This window comes from Mauremys mutica, chromosome 6 (assembly GCF_020497125.1).
Source record: "Mauremys mutica isolate MM-2020 ecotype Southern chromosome 6, ASM2049712v1, whole genome shotgun sequence".
NCBI lineage: Eukaryota > Metazoa > Chordata > Testudines > Geoemydidae > Mauremys > Mauremys mutica.
In genome coordinates this window covers 48868633-48893934 of record NC_059077.1, presented here as the reverse complement: position 1 = coordinate 48893934, position 25302 = coordinate 48868633, and the positions used below count along the sequence as shown (strand labels likewise).

General features: G+C 42.8%; 1 protein-coding gene across 4 annotated transcripts in view; it reads left to right on the top strand.

Moving 5' to 3' along the window:
- The window catches only part of SSBP2 (single stranded DNA binding protein 2), a 274330-nt gene that overhangs the window by 236133 nt on the left and 12895 nt on the right, over positions 1-25302 (top strand). For 3 of the 4 annotated variants that reach the window (XM_045021157.1, XM_045021159.1, XM_045021156.1), the window contains 5 exons: positions 948-983; positions 8797-8851; positions 11987-12057; positions 13393-13471; positions 17081-17109. In XM_045021157.1, coding sequence (XP_044877092.1) covers positions 948-983; positions 8797-8851; positions 11987-12057; positions 13393-13471; positions 17081-17109 — 270 coding nt within the window. Of the gene's footprint in view, positions 1-947; positions 984-8796; positions 8852-11986; positions 12058-13392; positions 13472-17080; positions 17110-22802; positions 22915-25302 lie in introns of those variants that run through there. The other variant, XM_045021158.1, reaches the window with a different exon arrangement.

The following is a 25302-nucleotide window of genomic DNA, read 5'->3' as shown; positions in this document are numbered from 1 at the left end:
TTACCAGCAGCTGGAGTTTTCCAGGGTACCTCTGTAACGAATCTCCACAAATTGAACTTAATGTTCAATTGGGACACTGACTCTTTAAAAAGAAAGTTCTTTCCTCAAGCATGCAGAAAGAATACCATCAGTGTCCCTTGAGATCAAAGAGACTGTCATCTTGTGGCCCTTGATTCAGTTAAAGACTTAATCACATGTTTAAGTCCATCACTGTTCCCTTGCTTAAGTCCCATTGACTTAAAGTTAAGCACATGCTTAATGCTGTCCTGAATTGGGCTACTAGTCATATAACCTCACTACTAACCTTTTGCCACAAGTTAATGGATCTTTATATTGGATTATTGTGCTTCCTGCAGATGAAGCCTGAAGACAATATTGGTAGGTGCAAGTAGCATAACTTGTACCATAGCTTGCAGTCTGCCTTTTTAAAAAGTAACAATGGCTTCTCAGCATTCACACATCATAGAATGTGGATCTAAAGGAGCTAGTGATTCTGATCTTGCAGACAATCAAGCCTGTAGGGTTACTCAGGTGAGCAGAGTTACACACATGCTTAAGTGTTTTGTAGGATTAGGGCCTAAGAAGCCACCAATGTCTTGAAAGCAACCTGATTATTTTCAGTGCAAGACACAACAAATATATTACTATGTAGGAGTTGGGACACAGCAATCTTAAACTGGAATATTAAGTATCTTTTATTTACAGAAATTCTCTTTGACTGTGACTCTGTACTGCACGTTTTACTATAGAGTAACATTACAGTGAGATGTTTCCTAGACAGCATTATGTTTAACATCAGTATTTGCTCCCTATCCGCTACCTCTTCTCTAAAAATGAATTTTAAAAATGTGCTTCAAAATAAGATTCTCAGTAAATTTTGGTATGGACTGCATTTCTCCATCTTAATGGAAAATAAATATATTATTTTGTTTTACTTTACATTCTAGATACCGTACTCTTCAGCATCTCCTGGGAATTATGTAGTAAGTACCCTTGTGTATGTTTGCTCATTAGAATTGATGTTACATGTTATTTAGGCACAGAAATAGTTGTCCAGATGTTAAGAAGAACCCTTGTGTATTGGTTGAGAAGTGAACATCTGATCTGTGTTTAGTTGTTTTGTCTGCCATCTATAGCACATATGTTGGTGTTCATTACTAGAACAGTTATCAGTCTGGTCAAAATTGCCTTGAGTGCTGTGGTTTACTTCAGCATATGTTTCTGTAACCAATGCAATACTTCAGTGTTTCAATACTAAAGGAAAAAAAAACAGCCTTTTCTTGGTGACACAATAATGTGCTTGAATTTTTGAAGCTCTGCAGAAAAAAATTCATTGGAAGAACTAGAAAAGCTTAAACCTCCCAAAAGATGTATAGCACATCACTTAAAAAGACACTCAGAGCTAATGTTTTATGGGACATTTTTACTCTCTGTTGCTTATAATTACCTCCTGAAGGCCTGAAAACTCCTTTTTTCAGCAGCTACCTGAATGCTACCCTGTGAGCTACTGGGTCCCATTCACTGACAGCTAGAAGGGATAAAACAACCACTATCTCATACTCCTCAAGGTCCTAGTCACCAAAAGCTTTGGGGGATTGTACATCTGTACTTTTGGAACTGATAGCCTTGCACTCAGAGTTGACAAGTACCATCAAGAGGAGCATGACCATTAGATCTCCCTTAAAGACGTCTCAGTCCCTGTAGACCTTAGACCCCCAAATGAGTGTTACTGAGGCTCCAAGTTTGTCCTGTACCATAAAGGTGTCTAAGGCTTCTAAGTGCTATGCCTCTTCCAAACAAGACCTTCTCTGTTACAGGTCACAGCCATATTAGCAGACATTCTATGATGAAGAGATCAGCAGCATCTGGCTCTCTAGTGCACTCAGTACCTGCTTCGATACCCTGGTCTGCATCTCCTGAATAAATGTTTGTGTAGGCTCACCTTATGGCACATACTAGCCAGATACCACCTTGGTACTGATATCAACCTCCATCTTTCCTGTGGTACCACAGGAGTTCTGGTACTCAAGAGACCTCTTTGTACCTAATGAACCAGAGTCTTCTCTACTGTCTGCTTCTGCACATCCTTCAGTACCTAGATCTTCTGGGTCACTGAAGGCACTTTTCTCATCAAGACCTCCCCGATTCCCTGACTTCTGCCATCCAGAGAGAGCACTTATCACCTCCCATGGAATATATTGAAGGATATTCTGACTCTGACTCATAACTCTGTGGTCAGGAATCTCCTGTTTATTCAATGGGACATTATTCTTCTCCACATGTGGAGAGAAGGGAGGAGAGGTGACCTCGACCTCCAGCCACCTGAGGTGACCAACAGTGGCTACCTCTTCCTCCTATGTCTTATGGTCCATCCCAGTGGCCTTATTGGGCTCCATGGGCCCTGTACTGTCAACAACTTCTGACGGGGGAAGGGAGAAGTTCACTCTGCAGTGAGCATAGAAACTCTTGCTCTTCCTTACCTTCACTTCCTCCTCCACTTGAAGAACAAGGACTGATAAGGAAGTAACACCTCATATGAATATTTTATTGTCATCATTAGATGAGGTGGTAATGCCTCCACCACCTTCCATAGCACATGACATTAAACAATTCCAGGACTTGAAGAAGTGAATTGTGGATTGGCTTCAGAATTCTTGTGAAGAAGTCCAGGGCCCCCTTCATAAACTCCTGAACGTTTTACACTTTTCAGCTTAGTCATGCATGCCACTCCCAGTTAATGAGACTCTTTGGAGCCAGACAGGACCATCTGGCAGACTCCAGCTGAGGCACCCCCAACTTGCAAATGGGCTGACAAGAAATGCATGTCCCAGAGGAGAATTCAGAATTTTTATTTTCACCTCCCTCACTGAATTCCTTGGTTGTGGATGCAGTTAATGAGTGCAGGAGGCAACACAACACAAAAACTACCCCATAAAATAAAGACTAGAAGAGATCTATACTCCTGCAAATAAGAAAAATATAGCAGGTCTCAAACAGTGCGGAGGTCATGCCCAGCCCATTTTTCTGGTTTCCGTAGACCTCCTGAACCACAAGCTGAGACCGAGGTATTCAAAAGAAGAAAACATCTACTACAACCACTACATTGCAGCCACCAGTGTTGTCCAAGTGTCAGTTTTGATGGCTTGGTCAAGAGTCCAAACCACCCATTTCACACAGATCTACTGCTGCACTAACCAACCCTCTTCTTTGCCATTGGATTCTGCCTCTCCCATTTTCAAGGCGCCTTTGAGAGAGTAACATCCAACAAATGGATTTTGAAAGTTGTAACATCTGACTATTCCATCAATTTCACCTCCATCTGTCCCTCCCACCCCGTTCCCCGTTCCTTTTCAGGGAACTGACGATCAGTTGCTGAATCAGACGGTTGCCTCTCTCCTACATTTAGGGGCCATAGAACCAGTTTCACTTCAGCACCAGGGAAAAGGGTTCTATTCCAAGTAATTTCTGGTCCCCAAAAAGGATGGGCGATGGAAACCAAATTATATTTTAGACATTTCAACAACTGTGTGAAACAACAGATATTCAAGATGGTGACCCTTGCAGAAAAGCAGTATTTATTCCCTTTCTAGATTCCGGGGATTGGTTTGTGACACGCTATCTTCAAGACATGTATTTCCATATTGTGATTCACCTCTCTCACAAGAGGTTTCTTCAGTTTACAGTCAATCACAAACACTTTCAATATACTTTCAGCCTCTCCTCTGCCCCGAGGATATTCTCAAAAGTGATGAAAGTCAGAGCCACTCGCCAGTGTCCTCTAGTCATTGTTGTCTTCTCTTATCTCAATGAGTGGTTACTCTGGAGCCAATCTGATCAGGAGGTCCTATCAACACTACAGATGACATGTTCCTTGTTTCACACTTGAGGTGTCCAGATCAATCTTGTAAAGTCCGTTTTGATCCTGGTTCAACAGATAGATTTCGTAGGAGCCTCTCCAGATGCCAGGATAGCCAGGGCTTACCTACCTGTGGACAGGTTTGTGTTTCTGCAGACTCTTATTGCAAAGTTTCAGTTAAGTCCTCAAACTTTGGCGAGGAATTGTCTTCAGCTATTGGGCCATATGGTGGCGTGTATCTTTGTGAGCTAGCATGTCACATCCTATCTCCACTGTCTACGCAACAAACAAGCACAGTCTCAACAAACAGGTCAGGTTTCTAATCCCCATCGAGTTCTACACTTGCTCACTTAGTGGAAGAACCCATCCAAAGTCTGTTCGGGAATCCCCTTCTTTCAACCTCCTCCAACCACCATTATCTGTTCAGGTATCCCTCTTGGGATGGAGAGCGTATCTTGGTTCTCACATCATCCAAGGCAAGTGTCTTCCCAAGAGAGTCACCTACATGTCATCATTCTGGAGTTGAGGCAGTCAGAAATGCTTACTCCTCCTGATCAAAGCCAAATCAGTCAAGATCATCACAGACAATGTAGCCTGCATGTTCTACATCAATCATCAGTGTGAGGTGTGTTCCCCCTCACTCTGTGCCGAAGCAGTGAAGCTCTGAAGTTGGTGCATTACCAACCATGTAGAGCTATCTCAGCTTCTTACCTCCACTGCATACAAAACGTTACTGCCAACCACCTAAGCAGACACTTTTCTCAGTTACTACAGGGAGTTGGATTCATGAGTCCTCCAGAGTATATTTCTAACCTAGGGACTTCCAGAGGTGGATCATTTTGACTGTACCAACTTGACCAAGACAAGTTTGGTACCTTACCTGATTCAATTCACATCTTGTCTGCTGCTGAGACTTCCTCTTGATTACCACCTGTTGTCTCAGGATGCTGGTTGGGCCCCAATTTGGACATTTTGTGACTTCAGACATGGCTAGATGATTCTTGGGGTTAGAGATTTCCTGCTCAACAGCGGTATAACAGGTTTTGTTAAATAGCAGAAAAACATCTACTAGAAATACCTTCAGAAATGGAAGAGATTTCACTTACGGTGTATCCATCGACAAGTGCTTCCTATCTGTTCTTCTCTTTCCACCATTTTGGAATACCTGTTAGAATTAAAAAGATCAGTATGAGTTCTTCCAAGGTTCACTTGGTGACTGTAACAGCGTTTCACTCATCAGTAGAAGGTTTTTTTTATTTTTGCTTACCCCATAACCTCAAGATTTCTTAAAGGTCTGATGAGTCTTTATCCATAGGTTAGAGAACCTGCCCCAGTATGGGATTTAAACCTTATCCTAAATGGCCTTATGACACACTCCTTTGAAACATTAGCTACATGTTTTCTACTCCACTTCTCCACGAAAACAGCTTTCGTGGAGTGCATCACTTCCACATGGAGAGTGGGAGAATGGGGGGCTCTAATAGCAAATCCCCCCTTTACAGTATTTTTCAAGGAAAAGGTTTTAAAATGACCACATCCCAAGTTCCTATCCAAAGTGTCCTCTGAATTTCATCTTAACCAGACCGTTCATTTACTGTTTCCCCCCAAAACCACATCATTTCAAACAGGAAGCTACTTTCCATTCCTTAGATGTCAGAAGGGTGTTAGATATTTTATCTAGACTGGACCAAGCCATTTTGAAAGTCTCCCAGACTGTTTTGATTTAGGACAGATCTAAAAGTTCCTTTATCTCCACCCAAAGGCTCTCAAGGTGAATCTCTGGATGTATTATTTCACTTTATGACTCCACCAACATCTAATGAACTGTGTTAGCCCATTCTACCATGTCACAGTCTATGTCTATGACATTACTCCAGGATGTTCCAGTTGCTAACATTTTCAGAGCTGCAACTAGGGCTTCAGTACATACTTTCCTCAAGAACAATGCTTTGGTTCATACCTCTAGGTCAGATGTGGCAGTTGGCAGTGCAGTTCTGTCTTCAGTATTGGAGTCTCCTCTGAAGCTTCCACCATCCTGTTGGAATACTGTTTGGGAGTTACCTGAAATGGAGCACCCATACAGATATTACTTGAAGAAAGAAAGGTTACTCACCTTGTGCATTAACTGGAGTTCTTTGACATGTGTGTCCCTGTGGGTGCTCCACTACCTGCCCTTCTTCCCCTCTGTTTTGGAGGTGCCCTGGTGGGACTTTGTGGTAGCGAAGGAACTGAGGACAGTTTGCCTGTTCAGCCCTGTGTATTGTCACTGTGGGGCACGAGGATGTGTAGGACACACATGCGGGCTGAACGGGCACCACTACTGATAATCTTTTATCAAAGGCGCCGGGGGCACAAGCACATCTGACATGACGCACCAATAGGGGGGACACATCTTGAAGAACTCCAGTTACAGTTCAAGATGAATAACCGCTCCTTCTGGTGCCCACAATTTTTTCCTGACAGTTTGTATTTTTTGACTTTTTTAAAGGATGTTGAAAAACTGGAGTGAGTGCACCCAAAAGCCACAAAAATTATTTGAGCGCTGGAGAAAAATCCTTACAGTCAGAGACTTAACGAGTTCAGTCTGTTTAATTTATCAAAAAGAAGAGCGGTGACTTGACTATAACGTACCTTTATGGGAGAAAATACTGGGTACTAAAGGGCTCTTTCATTTAGCAGACAAAGGCATAACAAGCAGCAGGGCTGGAACCTGACACCAGATCATAGAATCATAGAATATCAAGGTTGGAAGAGACCTCAGGAGGTCATCTAGTCCAACCCCCTGCTCAAAGCAGGACCAATCCCCAACTAAATCCCCAACAGATAAATTAATATTTAAAAAATTGGGACAAATTTTTAATAGTGAGGGTGATTAGCCATTGGAACAAACTGCCAAGGGTCATGGTGGATTCTCTATCCGCGTCAATTTTTAAATCAAGATTGGATGTTTTTCTAAAAGTTATGCTCTAGGAATTATTTTGGGAAAGTTCTAGGGCCTGCATCACATAGATCAGACTTGATGATCCCAGTGGTCACTGCTGGCCAGTTAATCTACACAGGGATAACTGGTTGAAATTGAATGTCCTGTGATACACAGGAGGTCAGATTAGACCATAAGGGACAATTAGATGATCTAAACTCCATGAATCCATGACATCTGTAATGAAACAAATCTTGTTAGTAGACACAGGAGGCACTCCATGGTCTTGCTCAATACACTACTGAGGGAGAAGTGCAGGATAGTGACTGGTAGTTGGTAGATTACATTGTCAGTCATTTAAGGGGTCAGAGACGTGTGTGTTGTGTATGTATGTATGTTTGTATGTAGATTGGTGGTATACAGGGACATATTATTATTGGATAATAGATTTGTGTTTAGATTAAACAGCCAGAGGTATTAACCCACAAATATCTCAAGTATTTTATTTGTACCAGCTCAGAGGCAGGGGCAGCAATGACTAATGCAGCATTACTGACTTAGATTATAGCATAAGCCTGGAAATAGTGTTCATGAATGCATTGCTGCTGCTTCAGAGCCAGTAAATTGTGTGTTTTGTAGGGCACACAAAGATATTTTTCAATTGTTCTAATTCCAAACCTTCCCCCCTCCTTCCAAAAATATGTTGGTCATATTATAGCAAATCTCAGCAATGCTCCTTCAAGCAAACAGGACAATCACACTTTGAAATCTCAATATGCTCCATGACATGAAGTGGACAGAATGGATATTGAAACAAAATCATTCTTTTTAATAGCAAATGTACTATTTTTAAATATCAATACAGACCTATGATAATGAAAACCGCCTTCTAGTAATAGCAATTTATAGCATTTTTATTATGGAAAATTTCAGGGTTAATTTTTTATTGCATGTTAGAATATTTGAATCAAAGCTGTAACCAGTCAACTTTTCATTGTACTTAAAGATATTACTGTAGCTGCAAATGTGGTACAGAAGAAATTATGGTGCTGATGATGCTAAAGAATTAAGTTGTTTAGAACAAAACAATAGGAGTAATATTTTTAAAGAAAATGAAAAAAAACAGCTTGTTTAATAACCAGTGCAGTCTGTTTAAATGGTTTGTTTTCACAGAAAAAATTGCAACACAGAAATACAGAAAATTAACAGAAAAAAAGAAAATAGACATTTCTTATTTTTAAATAGATTTAGCAAATACTAGATGAGCTCCCATTCTCTTTTATCTGTAATGTAATAGCAATATATCTGCAGATCTGTACTCAGATTTGCCAAGCTGATCTTGTGCGGAGACTTTGTCATTAATCTCTAATCATTTATCCTGAGTTATATTTGTACAAATATGAAAAAAAGAGAATGTGTGATGTTTTATGAACTGAATTAAGTTTATCAGGGCCTGGATCCACCAAAGTTTGAGACACACATTCCACAGAGAGAGACTTGCTCTGAACACCTCTTCTTCTCCCAGGTGATCCCCGTACTGTGTAACAACAGGCAGTAGTTTATTCTGCCAGTGTTGACACTACAGTTAGCAACCTGCTGCATCACAGTCAGTAAGGAGAGAGCAATACCAGCTAGAAAATTGGCTATAGTAGAGAATCAGCTATATATTAACAGCCCTGAACAAAGCATCCCTTCTGTATTCCAGTACTGGTAGACAGTAACAGAACCTAAAGTTTTTGAGCAGTGGATTTCTCTGGATCCAGGGATCTACACATATTGGGATTCAGGGCTTGAGCCTGCGGATCGATGGCACTAGCTTTAGTCTGCCGTTGAGTAAATTCACTGGTTTACAAGAAAATAGATGATGGAGTACATCTTTCTTTTCTTCTATGGAAATGTGTTCCTTTTCACCAGAACAACTCACAACCTTTATGATGTGCTTTTGTCACTTGGATTATCTTCAGTCTTTGCTGAAATATTTTTCCTTTTATATTAACTGAATATTTTCTACCCTTTTTAGGGTCCTCCAGGGGGTGGAGGGCCACCAGGAACACCCATCATGCCTAGTCCTGCAGGTATCCAAATCTAATCAGAATATTTAAAGACAATGTAAATAACATTTGGGGGGGGGGTAGGTAATATACAGATTCTGTATTTCAGTTCTTCCTGTGCCCATTTGCTACCAGTTCAGACAAATGGACAGATCCACCTTATATATATTTCAGCAAGCAACAGCCAATGAAAAGCTCTCACTTTTGCACTCTTCTTCTGTCTCCCTTCCTCCATCCCTCCTCAGACTTCCTCCTGCTTTGCTGGAGAGGGGCAGTATGATTGGTAATTTGATTTTACTGGCTTCATCCAGGGTTCTCAAGGCCATTTTTTTCTGGTCTCCGTTAGCAACCTGAAGGAAAAAGAGATAAAACAAAATGTGCATTGTTTCTGCTAGTGTTGAGTGCATATTTGCCAGCAACTTTTATGTATCCTGTGAGACTGTCCCTAGAGTATCCAGCTGGGGGACGCTTCAAGTGGGAGTTTAAAGGAGTGTCCAATAGCTTCAGCTCAGCTAGCTCTGCATTAAGAAGAGTGGCAAGTGTTTCCCTACATCAAGGTTCTCCAATGTTCCTGACGTGAACGAAGAATCAGAAGAGGTTGTGGAGGGTGGACATACACAAGACTTCCTCTCCTCCCATGGATAGCATCAGGGATCTGGTAAGCAGGAAGTGTTTGCCTCTGATCTGGTGTTTCGACTTAACCAATCTTCACTAGATCAATCTAGGACTTCTTCTGGGAATCTTCCACCCCTAAGAAGCACATCTCTTTCTCATCCTCCTTTCATCAACCAAGAGGTCATTGATCACCACTTCTAGAGACTTTTCCATCTCTGTGACACCTTACGTCTTCAGACTCACATATTCCTACCTCCCTGCCATCATAACTTGCATGAAGGATAGGGAAGTCCTTTTTAAGAGCCAGAAGCAGAGCTTCCCAACCCTTCCCTGGAAGTTTTCCTATACTGATGGAAAAACCTCATTAAATATGTGGCTAGAATTTTAAAAACACAACCTGTGATAGAAAAAAAGGAGGACTCCTCTCCTGTTCAATACTTAAGAAGACGACTAATATGTGCTGGCAGATAAATATTCAATGTAATGTAAAAACAAGCTCCTCAAATAGCATGTACGTCTGAAAACATTCAACACAGCAGTAAATTGCCAGTGGCATATGTAAGTGGCTAATGTGGACTATGAACAAGCCTTTTGTTTTGATGGAGGAAAGAGAAGCTGTGGAATAAAAATATTCAAGTAACAGCCACCAGGAAAGCTACCAAGGGAACTAATCTCTGAAAACAAAACCCTCCAACTGTTAGTGTCCCAGTGGGCCAAACCACCTGTATGTGTTTAAGACAATAACTAACAAAAATAAAGCCATGATTCCTTGAGGAGAGCCATATTGTCTGTTTTCAAAAGGACCTGGTGTTTGAAGAACTTGTTTCTCAATGACAGCAGAAGAAGCCAAATAGGATTTCTTTTCAATCTCTCTCTCTCTGTCTCTCTCTCTCTGTCTCAGAGAGAGAGAGATTTTATGCCAGTCTGAATGCTTGGGTCTAGCTCAGGGTTTCTCAAACACGGGTCACCGCTTGTGTAGGGAAAGCCCCTGGCAAGCCGGCCCGGTGTGTTTACCTGCCCCATCCGCAGGTCCAGCCAATCGCGGCTCCCGCTTCAAGCAGCTCCCATTGGCCTGGAGCAGCGATCCGCGGCCAGTGGGAGCCGCGATCGGCCGGACCTGTGGACAGGGCTGGTAAACACACCGGCCCGGCCCACCAGGGGCTTTCCCTACACAAGCGGCAACCCCTGTATGAGAAACCCTGGTCTAGTTCCTTTCTTGGGATGGATGGAGGAGACAGTACACTAGAATCTTTGTAGTGATATTCCATGCATATAATGGGTTTATTATCTCACCAATATTAGTTAATGCTTAGAAAGTGTACCAAAGTAGTGAGGCTCTTGAAGGAAATATACATTGGGCTTGATTTTAACCCCTTGGAGCAGGTATCACACTTTCTAGCTTTAGCCAAGGATGCATTCCTAGTTCCTAGGCATTTCAGTAAGGCATGTGCTTTTCCTCCTTTCACCTTTCTATCTAAATAGATGTAATTCTGTTTCAAAGGGCATGCACAGGGTCTCCCATTGCCCCCACTTTGTCTCAGAAAGTGGTGAACTATCTGTGCTCCATTAAGCTCAAAGCTCTCTGAATCTTTTTAAAATTGTCTATAGGGCAGAGAAAAGGGAGATTTTGTGGAGGAATTGTGGAATGCAGCTACTGGGCTGTCTCTCTGCACTTTCTACAAACATCATAGATGTGATGTAATTCCATTGTTGGATGTGTCCTTTTGCAGATGTGTTCATCACTTGCCCCTGACCAAATGTTCTCAACTGCTATTTTCTTGGGGAAATGGTCTCCTATGTTGTCTCTCTGGCTACAGTCCTTTTTTGTCTTCTCTTCTCTGCAAAATGTCTATGAGAAATGCTTACCACTGGTGGCAAGCCATGGTTCAAAACCAAGAATTTCTTACCTACTAATTATTTTCTGGGCCCTGGCTTCTACTCAACCCTTAGTTCAGTCAAATAGTTCCATAGGTTTCATTATATTGTCTTGTTAGCTAAAATCGAGATTTTAGCTTTGAAAGTTTTCAAGCCTTAGGGAGAGAGAACGCGACAGCGTTTAGCTGGCTGACAGGCATGATAATTAGAGCTTTTCGTTGGCTGCTACTAACCTGAAATCTGCATAAGGAGGCGTTACCCATTGATCAGCACTGGTGGAAACTAGAGCATAAAAGTATTTAGTAAGTGAGAAATTCTCCTTTCACAGAGACTGCAGAAAGTTAGTAAAGTAATCTGGAGGTTTTAGAAAAAGTGTTTTAGGAACTAAGTGGTTACAAATTTTTGAAGATTTATAGACATGTTAACAATAATGCATAAACTCAGTCTAGAAGTAGTCACAGAAGCCATTTAGGGAGCATTGCAATTATTTCTTTTCTTAGCTCTGCCATTTGGCTAAGAATAGAGATGCAATGAAATCTTCCACTATATTGTCACTGTGTAACGTTGGCTCAGACATAGGAGAAATATTAACAAAATGATAGAAAGTGTAGTAGGTGAGCAGTTTTATCTCAAATCACAGCTTGGTAATTAAAATAATATTTGTTTCAGATTCAACTAACTCTGGAGACAACATGTACACTTTAATGAATGCAGTACCACCTGGACCCAACAGATCTAATGTAAATATGAACCTATTATGTATTTTTCGGCACTGTGAAGCCCTGTTTGATTCATGTACTGAATCACCAGACCTTCATTTTATCTGAATCATGCTTATCTTTCCCATTTTGAGTGGGTACACATCACTTGCTTCCCATTGTCAAAACTCATATTTTTCTGCATCTTTAATGTCTCTGAAATATTTCAAATCAGTCTTGTGGTACATACACAACAGTCCTTTAGCACCTTGAATACCTTGAAATTTGTGCATATAATTCTTTAAGCGGTACGTGTAAATCTGTTAGGTAGATAACTAAATTTGTCATCCTGGCTATGCTGTTCTGGTCACAGTAGTACACCCTATCAGCTACCATTAGTATGTGCAGAACTTAAACTTTAATTACAAAAATATATTTCTACTTAATAATGCCAGGAAAACTTCTGAATGTGACCCAGTCTGTTATTTATTACCAGTTCTATAGATGGACAAAATCAATAGCTTTCTCAAGGGTGAGATCTGCCTTGTTCATTTGAGTAGTGCTAAATATGAAGCTTAATGACAACCATTAAATATTAACTATGACACCACTGATTATTTTACATCCAGCCATTCTGGAAGTGATGAAAACTTGGATTTTTAGAAAGAACTTTCTTCTCTTTCTAACCCTTGCCCTCAATTTAGACATCATTTATGCATGTGGACCACATAGTTAGAGGTCCATTTGAAAAAAGGCCACAAGAACTTAAGTAATGGTTTAATTGTAGTGAATTTATTGAAATTCATTGCATGTTTATCTAGAAGTGCTGTAAATATCTGTGTTCTCAATTTGAAGACTGAGGTTTAATGATAAACTGTGAAATCCAAATGCTGAACTGGCAGAACTTTATATTGTTGCAGTGGTAATGCGCTGTAGTCTGCTGTGATGCTCAGCACAGGTAGGGTGGGATTTCCAAAAGTGGTCTATACTGGCCTAACTCTGCTCTCATTGAAGTCAATAGTGAAACTCCCATTAACTTCAACAGGAGCAGATTTTAGTAATCACTGAGGACTTTTGAAAGTCCCAACCGTAGTACTTTAGTAGGACATAAGCGGTACATAGGCCATGGGCTAACTCTCTGCACAGACATGAATTCTCCAGCAGGGCAGAACATGGTAACTGAGGTATAGGCTGGAAAAAAAGAAGTGAAAACAATGTAAATGAAAATCACATAAAAATAATCCACTCAGAGATAGACTATACAGTTCAGTTTCTCCATTTCTATTTTTGTGCTTATTACTGTGTTTTTATTAAATTATCTGCAATATATTTATGCATTAATATCAATTTTAATATATTATCATAATCCTTTTACAGTTTCCAATGGGCCCAGGGTCAGATGGACCTATGGGTGGATTGGGTGGAATGGAATCACATCATATGAATGGATCTTTAGGTAAGGATAACAAATCTAGTGAATACTGATTTTAGAACTGTTTTTTATGAGTAACTCCACAATAACCACAACTCTAAATAGTGTGGGCAATTGTACACCTCTACTCTGATATAATGTGACCTGATATAACATGAATTCGGATATAACGCGGTAAAGCTGTGCTCCGGGGGGGAGCGGGGCTGCACACTCCAGTGGATCAAAGCAAGTTCGATATAACGCGGTTTCACTTATAACGCAGTAAGATTTTTTGGCTCCCGAGGAAAGCCTTATATCGGGGTAGAGATGTATATAAAATCATTTTAAAATTAGAAATACTATATCAACATCAATCAGAAGTTCAAAAATGTTTTATGTAATCTTATGTATCTGGTCTAATAAGGTGCCGCTTATAAATATTGTATACTAACAGAATATAATTTTTAAATCTGTTCTATAGTACACTATGTTAAACTAATGTGGAAGATGACAAAAGCTTTCTCCTCCTCCCTATTTCCCCAGTCCCCCACAAAAACACAAGTAATCGGAAGATGTCTTTATCACAGATTGGTGCAGGTGCTTACATATTTGTATATTTATATATCATATAAATAATATATGGAGACAATATACCATGTCTATTGATATCTATGTATTAAATTGTGAAACCAAATGATAAATTATATTGATCGTGCAGTTTTAACTGTCTCACTTGCACTCTACCCATTCATCCAACCTCCCAAGCATTACTTTTAATAGCTCATCCCCATGAAGCAGCTTCAAATAGCTTCCGTTTTTCATCGGCCTGCCAGAGAAATGTTTGAAATGTTTTCTTCTTTCTCCCCAAATGTGAACTGTCCTGCAAAATTACTCCTGACATTACAGATATGATATTTTTATGTATAGAAAAGCCATGTTAGGTAACTTTTAGAGGTCATTTAATATTTATTAGCTATATTTTTCTTTGTATAATATCAGTCTGGCCCAATGAACACATTATAAAAGCTATGCAGGTAAGAAGTGAAGAAGAAATGGAAACAGTGTAGATTGCAGGGCATTGCAGGCTGCAGACATGGAAATCCTACAAAGCGTCAAAGCTGTTCAGTCATCAATAGGCCTGAGGAGCCACGGACTCTGTGTAGATTATAATTTCTGAAAAGTAGTGATATCTGGGGGAGTTAGGAGCCTTGTAGAATTATACAAAATTTGCAGTTGTTCAACCCTGACCCTTCCTCACAGATTTTCTGCCCTGCACTTCAGGTTATGCCAGAAGAAGTTAGCATAGTTCAGGCCTGAATCTAAACCAGAAACTGAAGATTGTTAGACAAGATGCATGGAAGAATGAGAATGAGGAGGAGAGTGGAGAAAGCTATGGTAAAATGAGAAAATTGGATTTTAAGCTAAGGAAAGAATGCACCAAAACCTCTCTTAGCAGACTGATCCTGAGGAATTAAAATTCAACAATAACAAATTCCCAACAGTCTTTATGGAGGATGTCTCTGAACTTCCTAGATTACTTTGAATAAGGCTATCTTGTGATTTTGCAGCAGACCTTTTATGAATATTTTTTGTAAAATGGCTTCATTTTTTAATTAAAAATAATGCACATTATTTCCAAGTCAATTAAAAACTCTTTTTTGAACTTCATCACAAACTTTTGCTGTAATATATTGTAGCCTGACAATAACTTCTTAGTTATAAGATTAATTACAACTGAAGTGATGGTGGAAGAACTTTATGTGCACTAAGCATTTGATTAGTATTTTCATCAGTAAACATGATTGCATAATTCAGTGTTTAACAAATTAAGTATGACAGATTTTCTACTATAATTTTTTTAATATACAACAGTAGTTCTTTTAGATACTCTTGAATGGCTACAGTGCACTAAAAATTGTGGTTATTTTTTCCATCAGGAGCATTAGCTGTTTATAGATAAGTTTACCATTTCCTTTAGTTACAACAGTGTTAATATTGGGCTGCTACTTAGGCACTGCCATGGGAGAGGAGCAATGCAGAGCTGCACCTCCCAGGGGAGCTCCTTGAGCTTGCATCTGAAGAAGTGGGTATTCACCCACGAAAGCTCATGCTGCAAAACGTCTGTTAGTCTATAAGGTGCTGCTTTTACAGATCCAGACTAACACAGCTACCCCTCTGATACTTGACACCAGTGTGTAAGGCAGGGGTCTCAAACATGCGGCCCGCCGGAGCTCTTCCCTGCGGCCCGCGGAGCTCCCCAGGGCCGCCCAGAGGGGGGGGCAAAGGGGGCAATTTGCCCCGGGCCCCGGGCTCCGCAGGGGCCCCCAAGAGAAAAGCGGAGGCTCCCGCCTCCGCCCCTCTCCTGGAGCCTTTCCCTCCCCCCCTTACCCCCCCTCTTACCCGAGCGCGTCTCCGTCCGAGCGCCTGAGCCCCGCCCCGATCCGAGCCGCGTGGGGAGGGGGCGGGGCTGGGAGCTCTGGGCTGAGCGCTGCGCTCGGCGTGGAGCTCACAGCCCCGCCCCCTCACCACGCGGCTCTGAGCGGGATGAAGCTCAGGCCTCGCCGGAGACGCGCTCGGGTAAGGGGGGGGGAAGCGGGAGCCGCCGGGGCCGGGCCATGGGGGTGGGGGAGGGAAGCGAGACCCGCCGGGGACGGGACGGGCCGGGCCGGGGGGGGGGAAGGGAAGCGAGACCCGCCGGGCCGGGCCGGGGGTGGGGAAGGGAAGCGAGACCCACCGGGGCCGGGCCGGGCCGGGCCGGGGGGTGGGGGAGGGAAGCGAGACCCGCCGGGGCGGGCCGGGGGTGGGGAAGGGAAGCGAGACCGGCCGGGGGGTGGGGGAGGGAAGCGGGACCGGCCGGGGCCGGGGTGGGAAGCGGGACCGGCCGGGGTGGGGAAAAGAGGGACCCGCCGCCGCCGAAGCGCAGCCCGGTCTTCGGCGGTGGGGGGCCCCTTCTGTTCCGGGACCCGCCGCCTAAGTGCCCCGCCGCCAAGCCACCAAACAGCTGTTGGTGGCGCTTAGCACTTTCCAGGAGGGAGGGGGGAGGAGCGGGGAGCCGCGCGCTTAGGGGAGGAGGTGGAGAAGAGACAGGGCAGGGGCGGGGCCTCATGGAAGGGGTGGATTGGGGGTGGGGCCAGGGGCAGCAAGGGGGCGTGTCAGTGATGCGGCCCTCGGGCCAATGCACTAGTCCTCATGCGGCCCTCGGGGTCATTTGAGTTTGAGACCCCTGGTGTAAGGGTAGTGTACAGGCTGCCCCATCCTAAAGAATGCCAATGCAGAACACTGTAGAGTCCAGTGCTGTGACTTGTCCTTCTCCCTACCACTTTGCAGTGAGGTATATACCTGGGGCCACACAGAGAAAGCAGTGCCTGCCTTTCCCCGGAGCACAGGGACTATGATTGCCTTTGGCAGAGAGGAGGCATCTTCCCACACAAACTGCAGGCACAACCATGCAAGAAGACCCTAACAGACCGCTATAATGACTGAAGAATTTTCCTGAGACTAGTGGGAAGGGAAGAACTCAAACATAATTAACTATATGTTAGCCCATTGCAGTTATACTATCTTTTCAAAGTGCAGAAAATGATAAACTCTTAGAGAATGCAGTTCAAAACTAATCTAAATGATTATTTATTTATTTGTTTGTTTTAATTTAAGGCTCAGGAGACATGGACAGTATTTCCAAAGTGAGTATGTAATAAAATATATTTAATTTTAGCATTATATTCTACTGTATTTAAATATCACTTAATTTTGGTAGTTAAAACTTTTTTTTTTTACATTTCTGATTGCAAACTAAATGTGTATTATGGGCCTTTCAACTCTTTCAGGCAGAATCGGCATTAGTTGGAAGATTAAAAGTAATCTTTATAGTCAATAGGGACTATTAAACCAATTCATTTATATATTTCCCTGAACATAATAATGGTCATTACTGCATGTGATTAATGTATATCCAAGTTATAAACTAATTAATTGTTACATTGTTGCATATTGGTAAAACAAGTGAATACAGTTTTAATAATCAAACTTAGTTAAATGTGGGAAGAGAGAAATTTAGAGATTTGTCATAAGGATATTATTTTTATGCATTGTATCATAGCTTTTCTCACCTTTAGAAGACAACGCTAATGTCCTTAATCACCATTCCAATTCCCTAAAAACTAAATTAAAATGTAATGACAGAAGAAACAGTATTTTGAGCGTAGAAACAGTTTATCAGTATATGAAATATGAATGTTCAACCATTAGTGGTTGGCACCTACAAAAATAATACTGTATTTGAATGCACAATATTTTCTGTAAAAATTTGCTAACTCTGAGGTTATTAATTTAAGGGTTGATTTAAATGAGGAATCGATGAGTGCAGGTATTAGAATTAGGGCCATATAAAATATTCTGTGCTGCTTCTTCGACATGTACAGATATAACTGGTTAAAAACTAATTATTCTTCACTTTTGTGTTTTTGATCTATAAAAATAAAAATTAATTAAACGATTGTTTCATTCCAAATTTTATGACTTGTTTTTATTCATTTGAAATGCTAGAATGAAATTCTCAGCCATCTCTCAAAAGAATGAAATGAGTTTCTTTTGGGAGAACCTACATGTTTTAGATTGAGATTTTGAGCTCACTAAATATAGTTTTAGGATATGATTTCAAGATATGGTGTCATTATTCTGTCATGAAAATTCTAGCTTTTCCTTTTAGCAGAGCATCAGAAGATGATGCAGCAATCTGTGTTACCTGTCCAAGAGGTCCAGAGCTATGTAAAAAGTGTTTGCAGTCAAACCTGAAAGCATGCATAACTCACCTGGTTTCATTACAAACTCAAAACCCTGAGCTGTTTCATCGAAAGGTTCACTCTTGTTCACGAACCTTTTGAGTGAGTTTGGGCCAATTTATGGACTTTAACTAAGTCCCATGGAATTTACAGTATGACGCAAAATTAAATGACATCTGGTGGTTTTAACTTAAATGTCACTGAGACAAGCAAGTTTCCATATTACAGATGTTATCACAGAAATTGTTTGTGGAAATTGAGTGTGCAGTTGCACACATTTTTGCATTTGTTGCTAGTTCCTCAAGCCCAGTGAGTTCTGCTTGACACAAGACCTGAATGGAATAAAAAAGCATCTTAGTGAGGCTGATCATCTTGTGCATGAGGTTTAGAAATTAGCCCAGACTTGCTAGAATACATTTTACGTTAGATCAGTTCATTGTTACAGTGTGTAGAAAAGGTTATAATTGACTGACCGAGTGGCAAAGTATAAAGTGTTTATGAGGTGGACTGTGGTAGAGGAAACAAGAGAACTGCAATTGTGCATATAAGAGAGGCACTAATAACTAGGGCTGTTGATTAATCGCAGTTAACTCACGTGATTAACTAAAAAAATTAATCGTGATTAAAAAAATTAATTGTGATTAATCGCTCTGTTAAACAATAGAATACCAACTGAAATTTAGTAAATATTTTTGGATGTTTTTCTACATTTTCAAATATATTGATTTCTGTTACAACACAGAATACAAAGTGTACAGTGCTCACTTTATATTATTATTTTTATTACAAATATTTTCACTGTAAAAATGGTAAACAAAAGAAATAGTATTTTTCAATTCAAATCATACAAGTACCGTACTGCAATCTCTTTATTGTGAAATTGTAACTTACAAATGTAGTTTTTATTGTTACATAATAATAAATTGTTTTAAAAACAATTTAAAACTTTAGAGTCTACAAGTCCACTCAATCCTACTTCTTGTTCAGCCAATCGCTAAGACAGACAAGTTTGTTTACATTTATGGGAGATACTGCTGCCTGCTTCTTATTTACAATGTCACCTGAAAATGAGAACAGGCTTTCACATGGTACTTTTGTAGCCGACATTGCAAGGTATTTACGTGCCAAATATGCTAAACATTTGTATGCCCCTTCATGCTTTGGCCACCATTGCAGAGGACATGCTTCCATGCTGATGACGCTTTTAAAAAAAATAATGCGTTAATTAAATTTACGACTGAACTCCTTGAGGGAGAATTGTATGTCTCCTGTTCTGTTTTACCAGCATTCTGCCATATAGTTCATATTATAGCTGTCTCGGATGATGACCCAGCACATGTTGTTCATTTTAAGAACACTTTCACAGCAGATTTGACAAAATACAAAGAAGGTACCAGTGTGAGAAGGCTTAAGTATCTGAAGTGCCTTCCAAAATCTGAGAGGGACAAGGTGTGGAGCATGCTTTCAGAAGTCTTGAAAGAGCAACACTCTGATGTGGAAACTACAGAACTTGAACCACCAAAAAAGAAAATCAACTTTCTGCTGGTGGCATCTGATTCAGATGAGATCGTTATCGAGCAGAACCCATCATCAGTGTGGACTCATGTCCCCTTGAATGGTAGTTGAAGCATGAAGGGACATATGAATCTTTAGCGCATCTGGTACATAAGTATCTTGCGATGCCGGCTACAACAGTGCCATGCAAATGCCTGTTCTCACTTTCAGGTGACATTGTAAACAAGAAGTGGGCAGCATTATCTCCTGCAAATTGTAACCAAACTTGTTTGTCTGAGCGATTGGCTGACGTATGACTGAAATAGGCGCGAAAGTTTTACATTGTTTTATTTTTGAATGCAGGTTTTTTTGTACATAATTCTACATTTGCAAGTTCAACTTTCATGATAAAGAGATTGCACTACAATACCTGTATTAGGTGAATTGAAAAATACAATTTCTTTTGTGCAAATATTTGTAATAAAAAATAAATATAAAGTGAGCACTGTACAGTTTGTATTCTGTTATAATTGAAATCAATATACAGTCGAACCCATTTATGTCGACCTCGGTTAACTTGCCAATCCTATTAAGTCGACGGTTTACAAGTGGAACCGCCAAACTCCCTCTTTGTCTTATGAGTTTCTCATCCGTTATGTCGATTTGCCGAACCCTAATATCTCGAGCCCGTCCCCGACCCACCGTGTCCCCAGCGCCGCCGGCTCCCCGGCTCCAGCCGCGCGGTTCCCCAGCCGCCCGCTTCCCGCGTCCCCAGCCGCCCGGCTCCCCGCGTCCCCGACCCACCGTGTCCCCAGCCGCCCGCTCCCCGGCTCCCCAGCCCCGCGGTTCCCCGCGTACCCGCCCGCCCGCCGGCTCCACTTCGCCGCCCGCCCGTCCGGCTCCGCTTCCCCTCCCGCCCCCGCATACCTGGTCCCTGCCTGTCCCCGCCCGCCTGGCCCCGCATACCTGGTCCCTGCCCGTCCCCGCCCCACATACCTGGTCCCGGCTTCTCCTGCCGCCCGCCCGCCGGCTCCGCTTCCCCGCCCGCCGGTCCCCGCTTCCCCGCCCCCGCATACCCGGTCCCTGCCCGGCCCCGCCCGCCCGGCCCGCATACCTGGTCCCTGCCCGTCCCCGCCCCACATACCTGGTCCCGGCTTCTCCTGCCGCCCGCCCGCCGGCTCCGCTTCCCCGCCCGCCCCCGCATACCCGGTCCCTGCCTGTCCCCGCCCGCCTGGCCCCGCATACCTGGTCCCTGCCCGTCCCCGCCCCACATACCTGGTCCCGGCTTCTCCTGCCACCCGCCCGCCGGCTCCGCTTCCCCGCCCGCCAGTCCCCGCTTCCCCGCCCCCGCATACCCGGTCCCTGCCTGTCCCCGCCCCCCGCCCGGCCCCGCATACCTGGTCCCTGCCCGCCCCCGCCCGCCTGGCCCCGCATACCTGGTCCCTGCCCGTCCCCGCCCCACATACCTGGTCCCGGCTTCTCCTGCCCGCCCGCCGGCTCCGCTTCCCCGCCCGCCGGTCCCCGCTTCCCCGCCCCCGCATACCCGGTCCCTGCCTGTCCCCGCCCGCCCGCCCGGCCCCGCATACCTGGTCCCTGCCCGTCCCCGCCCGCCTGGCCCCGCATACCTGGTCCCTGCCCGTCCCCGCCCCACATACCTGGTCCCGGCTTCTCCTGCCGCCCGCCCGCCGGCTCCGCTTCCCCGCCCGCCCGTCCCCGCTTCCCCCCCCCGCACACCCGGTCCCTGCCTGTCCCCGCCCGCCCGCCCGCCCGCCCGGCCCCGCATACCTGGTCCCTGCCCGTCCCCGCCCCACATACCTGGTCCCGGCTTCGCCTGCCGCCCGCCCGCCGGCTCCGCTTCCCCGCCCGCCCGTCCGTCCGCCCGGCTCCGCTTTGCCGGATCCAGCCACGTGCAGGCAGCGCGGTAAGGGGGCAGGGAGGGGGTGGGGGGGTGGATAGGGGTTTATCTCGATCATTGGTTATCTCGACGGCTTTTGGCAAACCCCTAGGCCGTCGAGATAACAGGGTTCAACTGTATTTGAAAATGTAGAAAACAGACAAAAATATTTAAATGTATTCTATTATTGTTTAACAGTGCGATTAATCACGATTAATTTTTTTAATCGCTTGACAGCTCTACTAATAACCAAAACTTCTTCAATTACCAATGGAATTTGTGCAGTCATCGAAGAAAAACTTGCTTTGGAGGCTTTGCTCATGCAGCTGCACTAGGCTCCATACTGGCTGTCAGAGAGGCCAGCAAGAGTTGGTATGAAAGCATTTATGTCAGGAATTTGAATCCTTGGGGCAGGCATATTGTAGTGAATGCAGAATTTCAAAGTTCAGTGCTACACAGGGAAAAACAGAAAGATAAAATAGGGGTAGATCTCTAAGGAATAAACAAAAGTGCTGAAAGATCACATAAAATAAATTTTACAATGGTTTAGCTGCTTTTTAACTTTTTATACCTAACAGCAGCTTACATATTATGGAGTCACTGGTCATGACTCCACAGTTAATGTTGATTCAGAAATTTAAAACCTTCATTTGAATAAATAAAATGGAAAAACCCCAAACACAGAAAGTAAACTTTAAACAATAGTTTAATTTTTCCTGGTTGTCTGATGAAAATTGGTTTGATACAGAAAGAATAGTAAGTAGCAAAATTACCAATTTTTATAGTTTGGGGGGGTTGTTTTACCACCTTTTGGTCACCTTTTGCAAAAAAACTAAAGCACTCTGAGATCTGTGACTTGCACCACATGCTGCTCTTCATGTGCTGATAAATACAGTATCAGTTATACCTAGGTGATGTTTGTATCATGATTTTAAATTTTTTCTTCATAATGGGAAAGAAACATGCCACGCTTAACCCACCATATTTGCCCTTACACGGCTACTTAGGGTAAAATTCTGACTCTGCGGGAGTTGGGGGCAAACATTTAACAGCAACCTCAGCAATGTTAAGGCAGAATAACTTTCTAAATGTATTAGTGTGTGACAGTTAGATGTGCCGATTTGTTGATAGAAAAGTGTTTTAGCCATTGTTAAGGTTTTGCACCAAAGTTTGAGTTTGATTAAGCTGGAGTCATATTGTTTTTCAGTATCTGCATGGATGCGGAAGTGAAAGGCTTGTAGAGTGTTGGAGCATGTTATCAATATCGCTGTAGGTTATATGAGAGTGGCAAGGAATGCAGGAGACTTTTCCCTTAACTTGCTTTTTGGATTCTAAATTGGTTGGAGTGTGTCCTCATTCAACCTTAACTCACTGAATGATGTTTCTGTGCATTTATTTTAATAGAAGAATGTGTTCTGATATAAACAAGCTTTTAAAAAATCTTTGTATTAAACAGATGTTAATGCAGTTGAGATTTAACATGCACAAAGATGACAAATTGAGTTATGATACTCATAGCAAGGGTAACTTGATCCCTTTGTGCAAATGTAGTATTTTGTGCTACGCTATACAGTGTTAACTTACATGACTAGATAGAATATATGGTATGTGATAGATGACTGCATTAGGTTTGATGTGATTTTCCAAACTTTGAGCCTCCTGGCATTTGTACATATACAATCTCAATAGTCATATTACATTGACAGTTTTTTTGCATTTAAGTTTTTGGTTAAAAATGAAAAAGGAAGAACCGTGATTGCTATAATAAATGTTTTATGCCTAAAACTCACAACTCCTCCCCACCCACAACGCATATGCAAATTGGAGCCTAGTGGTTGGGGGTGGATATAATCCATACCCCCCAACTTCTCTGCACCACTCCATAGTCATTGATGCAGCCTTCAAGCTGGAGTAGCAGTTGCTGTACTTCTGTCCCACATGGGGATGTTTCTGGTATCGGGATCCATGTAAGCAGAGCTCCAGTAACCCCTCCCCCTGGCCTGCCCACCAGCATATTTTGAGCCACCTCAGAGCCCTTCTGCACAGTAGATATGGAGGCTGCCCTCCTCACCCAAGAGGGATACTACAGGTCTTCTGTGATCTAGCACCTGACAGTGACCTTTCTCCAACAAGTGGAATTTTACCCCGTCTGCATTTGTTTCAATCAAAGAGTCAAACCCACTGAGTACAGAGTGCATTTATTTGAAAGGTCTTACATGTATTTTGAATCACTGACTGTCATAAACAGTTAGTTCAGGGTTAAGGGTTTTTTTTCTACCTGTGAACACCTGACCAGAGGACCAATCAGGGACAAGATAATTTAAAATCCCTGTGGAGGGAAGTTTTTTTTCCTGTGTCCTTTTTTTGAGTGACTCGCTAGTTGGAATGAAAGGAGTCCAGACGTCTTAATCAAGTCCTCTCAGAGTTCTGCAATAATTTCTTCTATTCAAGCTAGTGAGTATTAGAAAGGGAACTAGTATTTTTATATTGTTATTTCTGTATTTGCAATTGTGTGTTTTGCTATAGAATTTCTTTAATTCTGTACTGTTATTGATTTTACTGAGAAAGAAAGGAGGGGGGATTCTCTCCAGAGATTGATAAGTTTAGACCCTGTGTATTGTTCCATCTTGGTATTCAGAGACAGTTTACTTTCTTTTTATTCTTTAATAAATCTTTTCTGTTAAGGACTTGGTTGATCTTTCCTTGGGTGAATTCTCAGGGAAAGGGGAGGAGGGAGGAGGAAGGCATCCCTCTGTAGTTGAATCCCAGTATCTCTCCTAGGAGAAGGGAGGGGGGAGGAAGCAGGGAAGAATGGTTTACTTCTCCTAGGTGTAAGAACTCCGTGGATTTGGGGCTCTTGGGATCCCCAAGGATTTTGGGGAAGGACTGTGTCCCAATACACGTACATTATTGGGTGGTGGCAGCTTTTACCAGATCTAAACTAGGATTTTAGTTTAGGGGAGTCCATGCAGGTCCCCATCTTGGAACCCAACAGCTCTAAGTGGGGGTGAGACCTATGACACTGACATGAATGTATTTTTCTGTGAATGTGTAGCTATCCCAGGGATCAGCAACCTTTGGCACGTGGCTCGCCAGGGTAAGCACCCCGGTGGGCCGGGCGGTTTGTTTACCTGCCACATCTGCAGGTTCGGCCAATTGCGGCTCCTGTGGTTCGATGCTCCAGGCCAATGGGGCAGCAGGAAGCACTGGCCCACACATCCCTTGTCCCACGCCGCTTTCCGCAGCCCCCGTTGGCCTGGAGCAGCGAACCGCGACCACTGGGAGCTGCGATCGGCCGAACCTGCAGAAGTGGCAGGTAAACAAACCAGCCCAGCCCACCGGGGTGCTTACCCTGGCGAGCCACGTGCCGAAGGTTGCCAATCCCTGAGCTTTCCACATACAGGCATACTCATGCCAGCTGCTATCTGGCAATCAGTGCATAGTTAATTCAGAAAGGAAAGTAACATACTGCACTCAAGCACCATACTGTTACATTTTGTTACTTCTTTATTTCTCAACCAGCTATTTTCACACATGAGAAATCAGTGTTCCTTAATAATAATGCACACTTGCTCCATTTAACTTTTAAAACAAAACCTTTTTAGTTACCCAAGTGAAAAAACACAATAGAACTATTGTCTTAAAGCATGAAAAACACCCTTAACACATTTAAATAACTTTTTTTTAAAACTAACAAGATTTTTAAA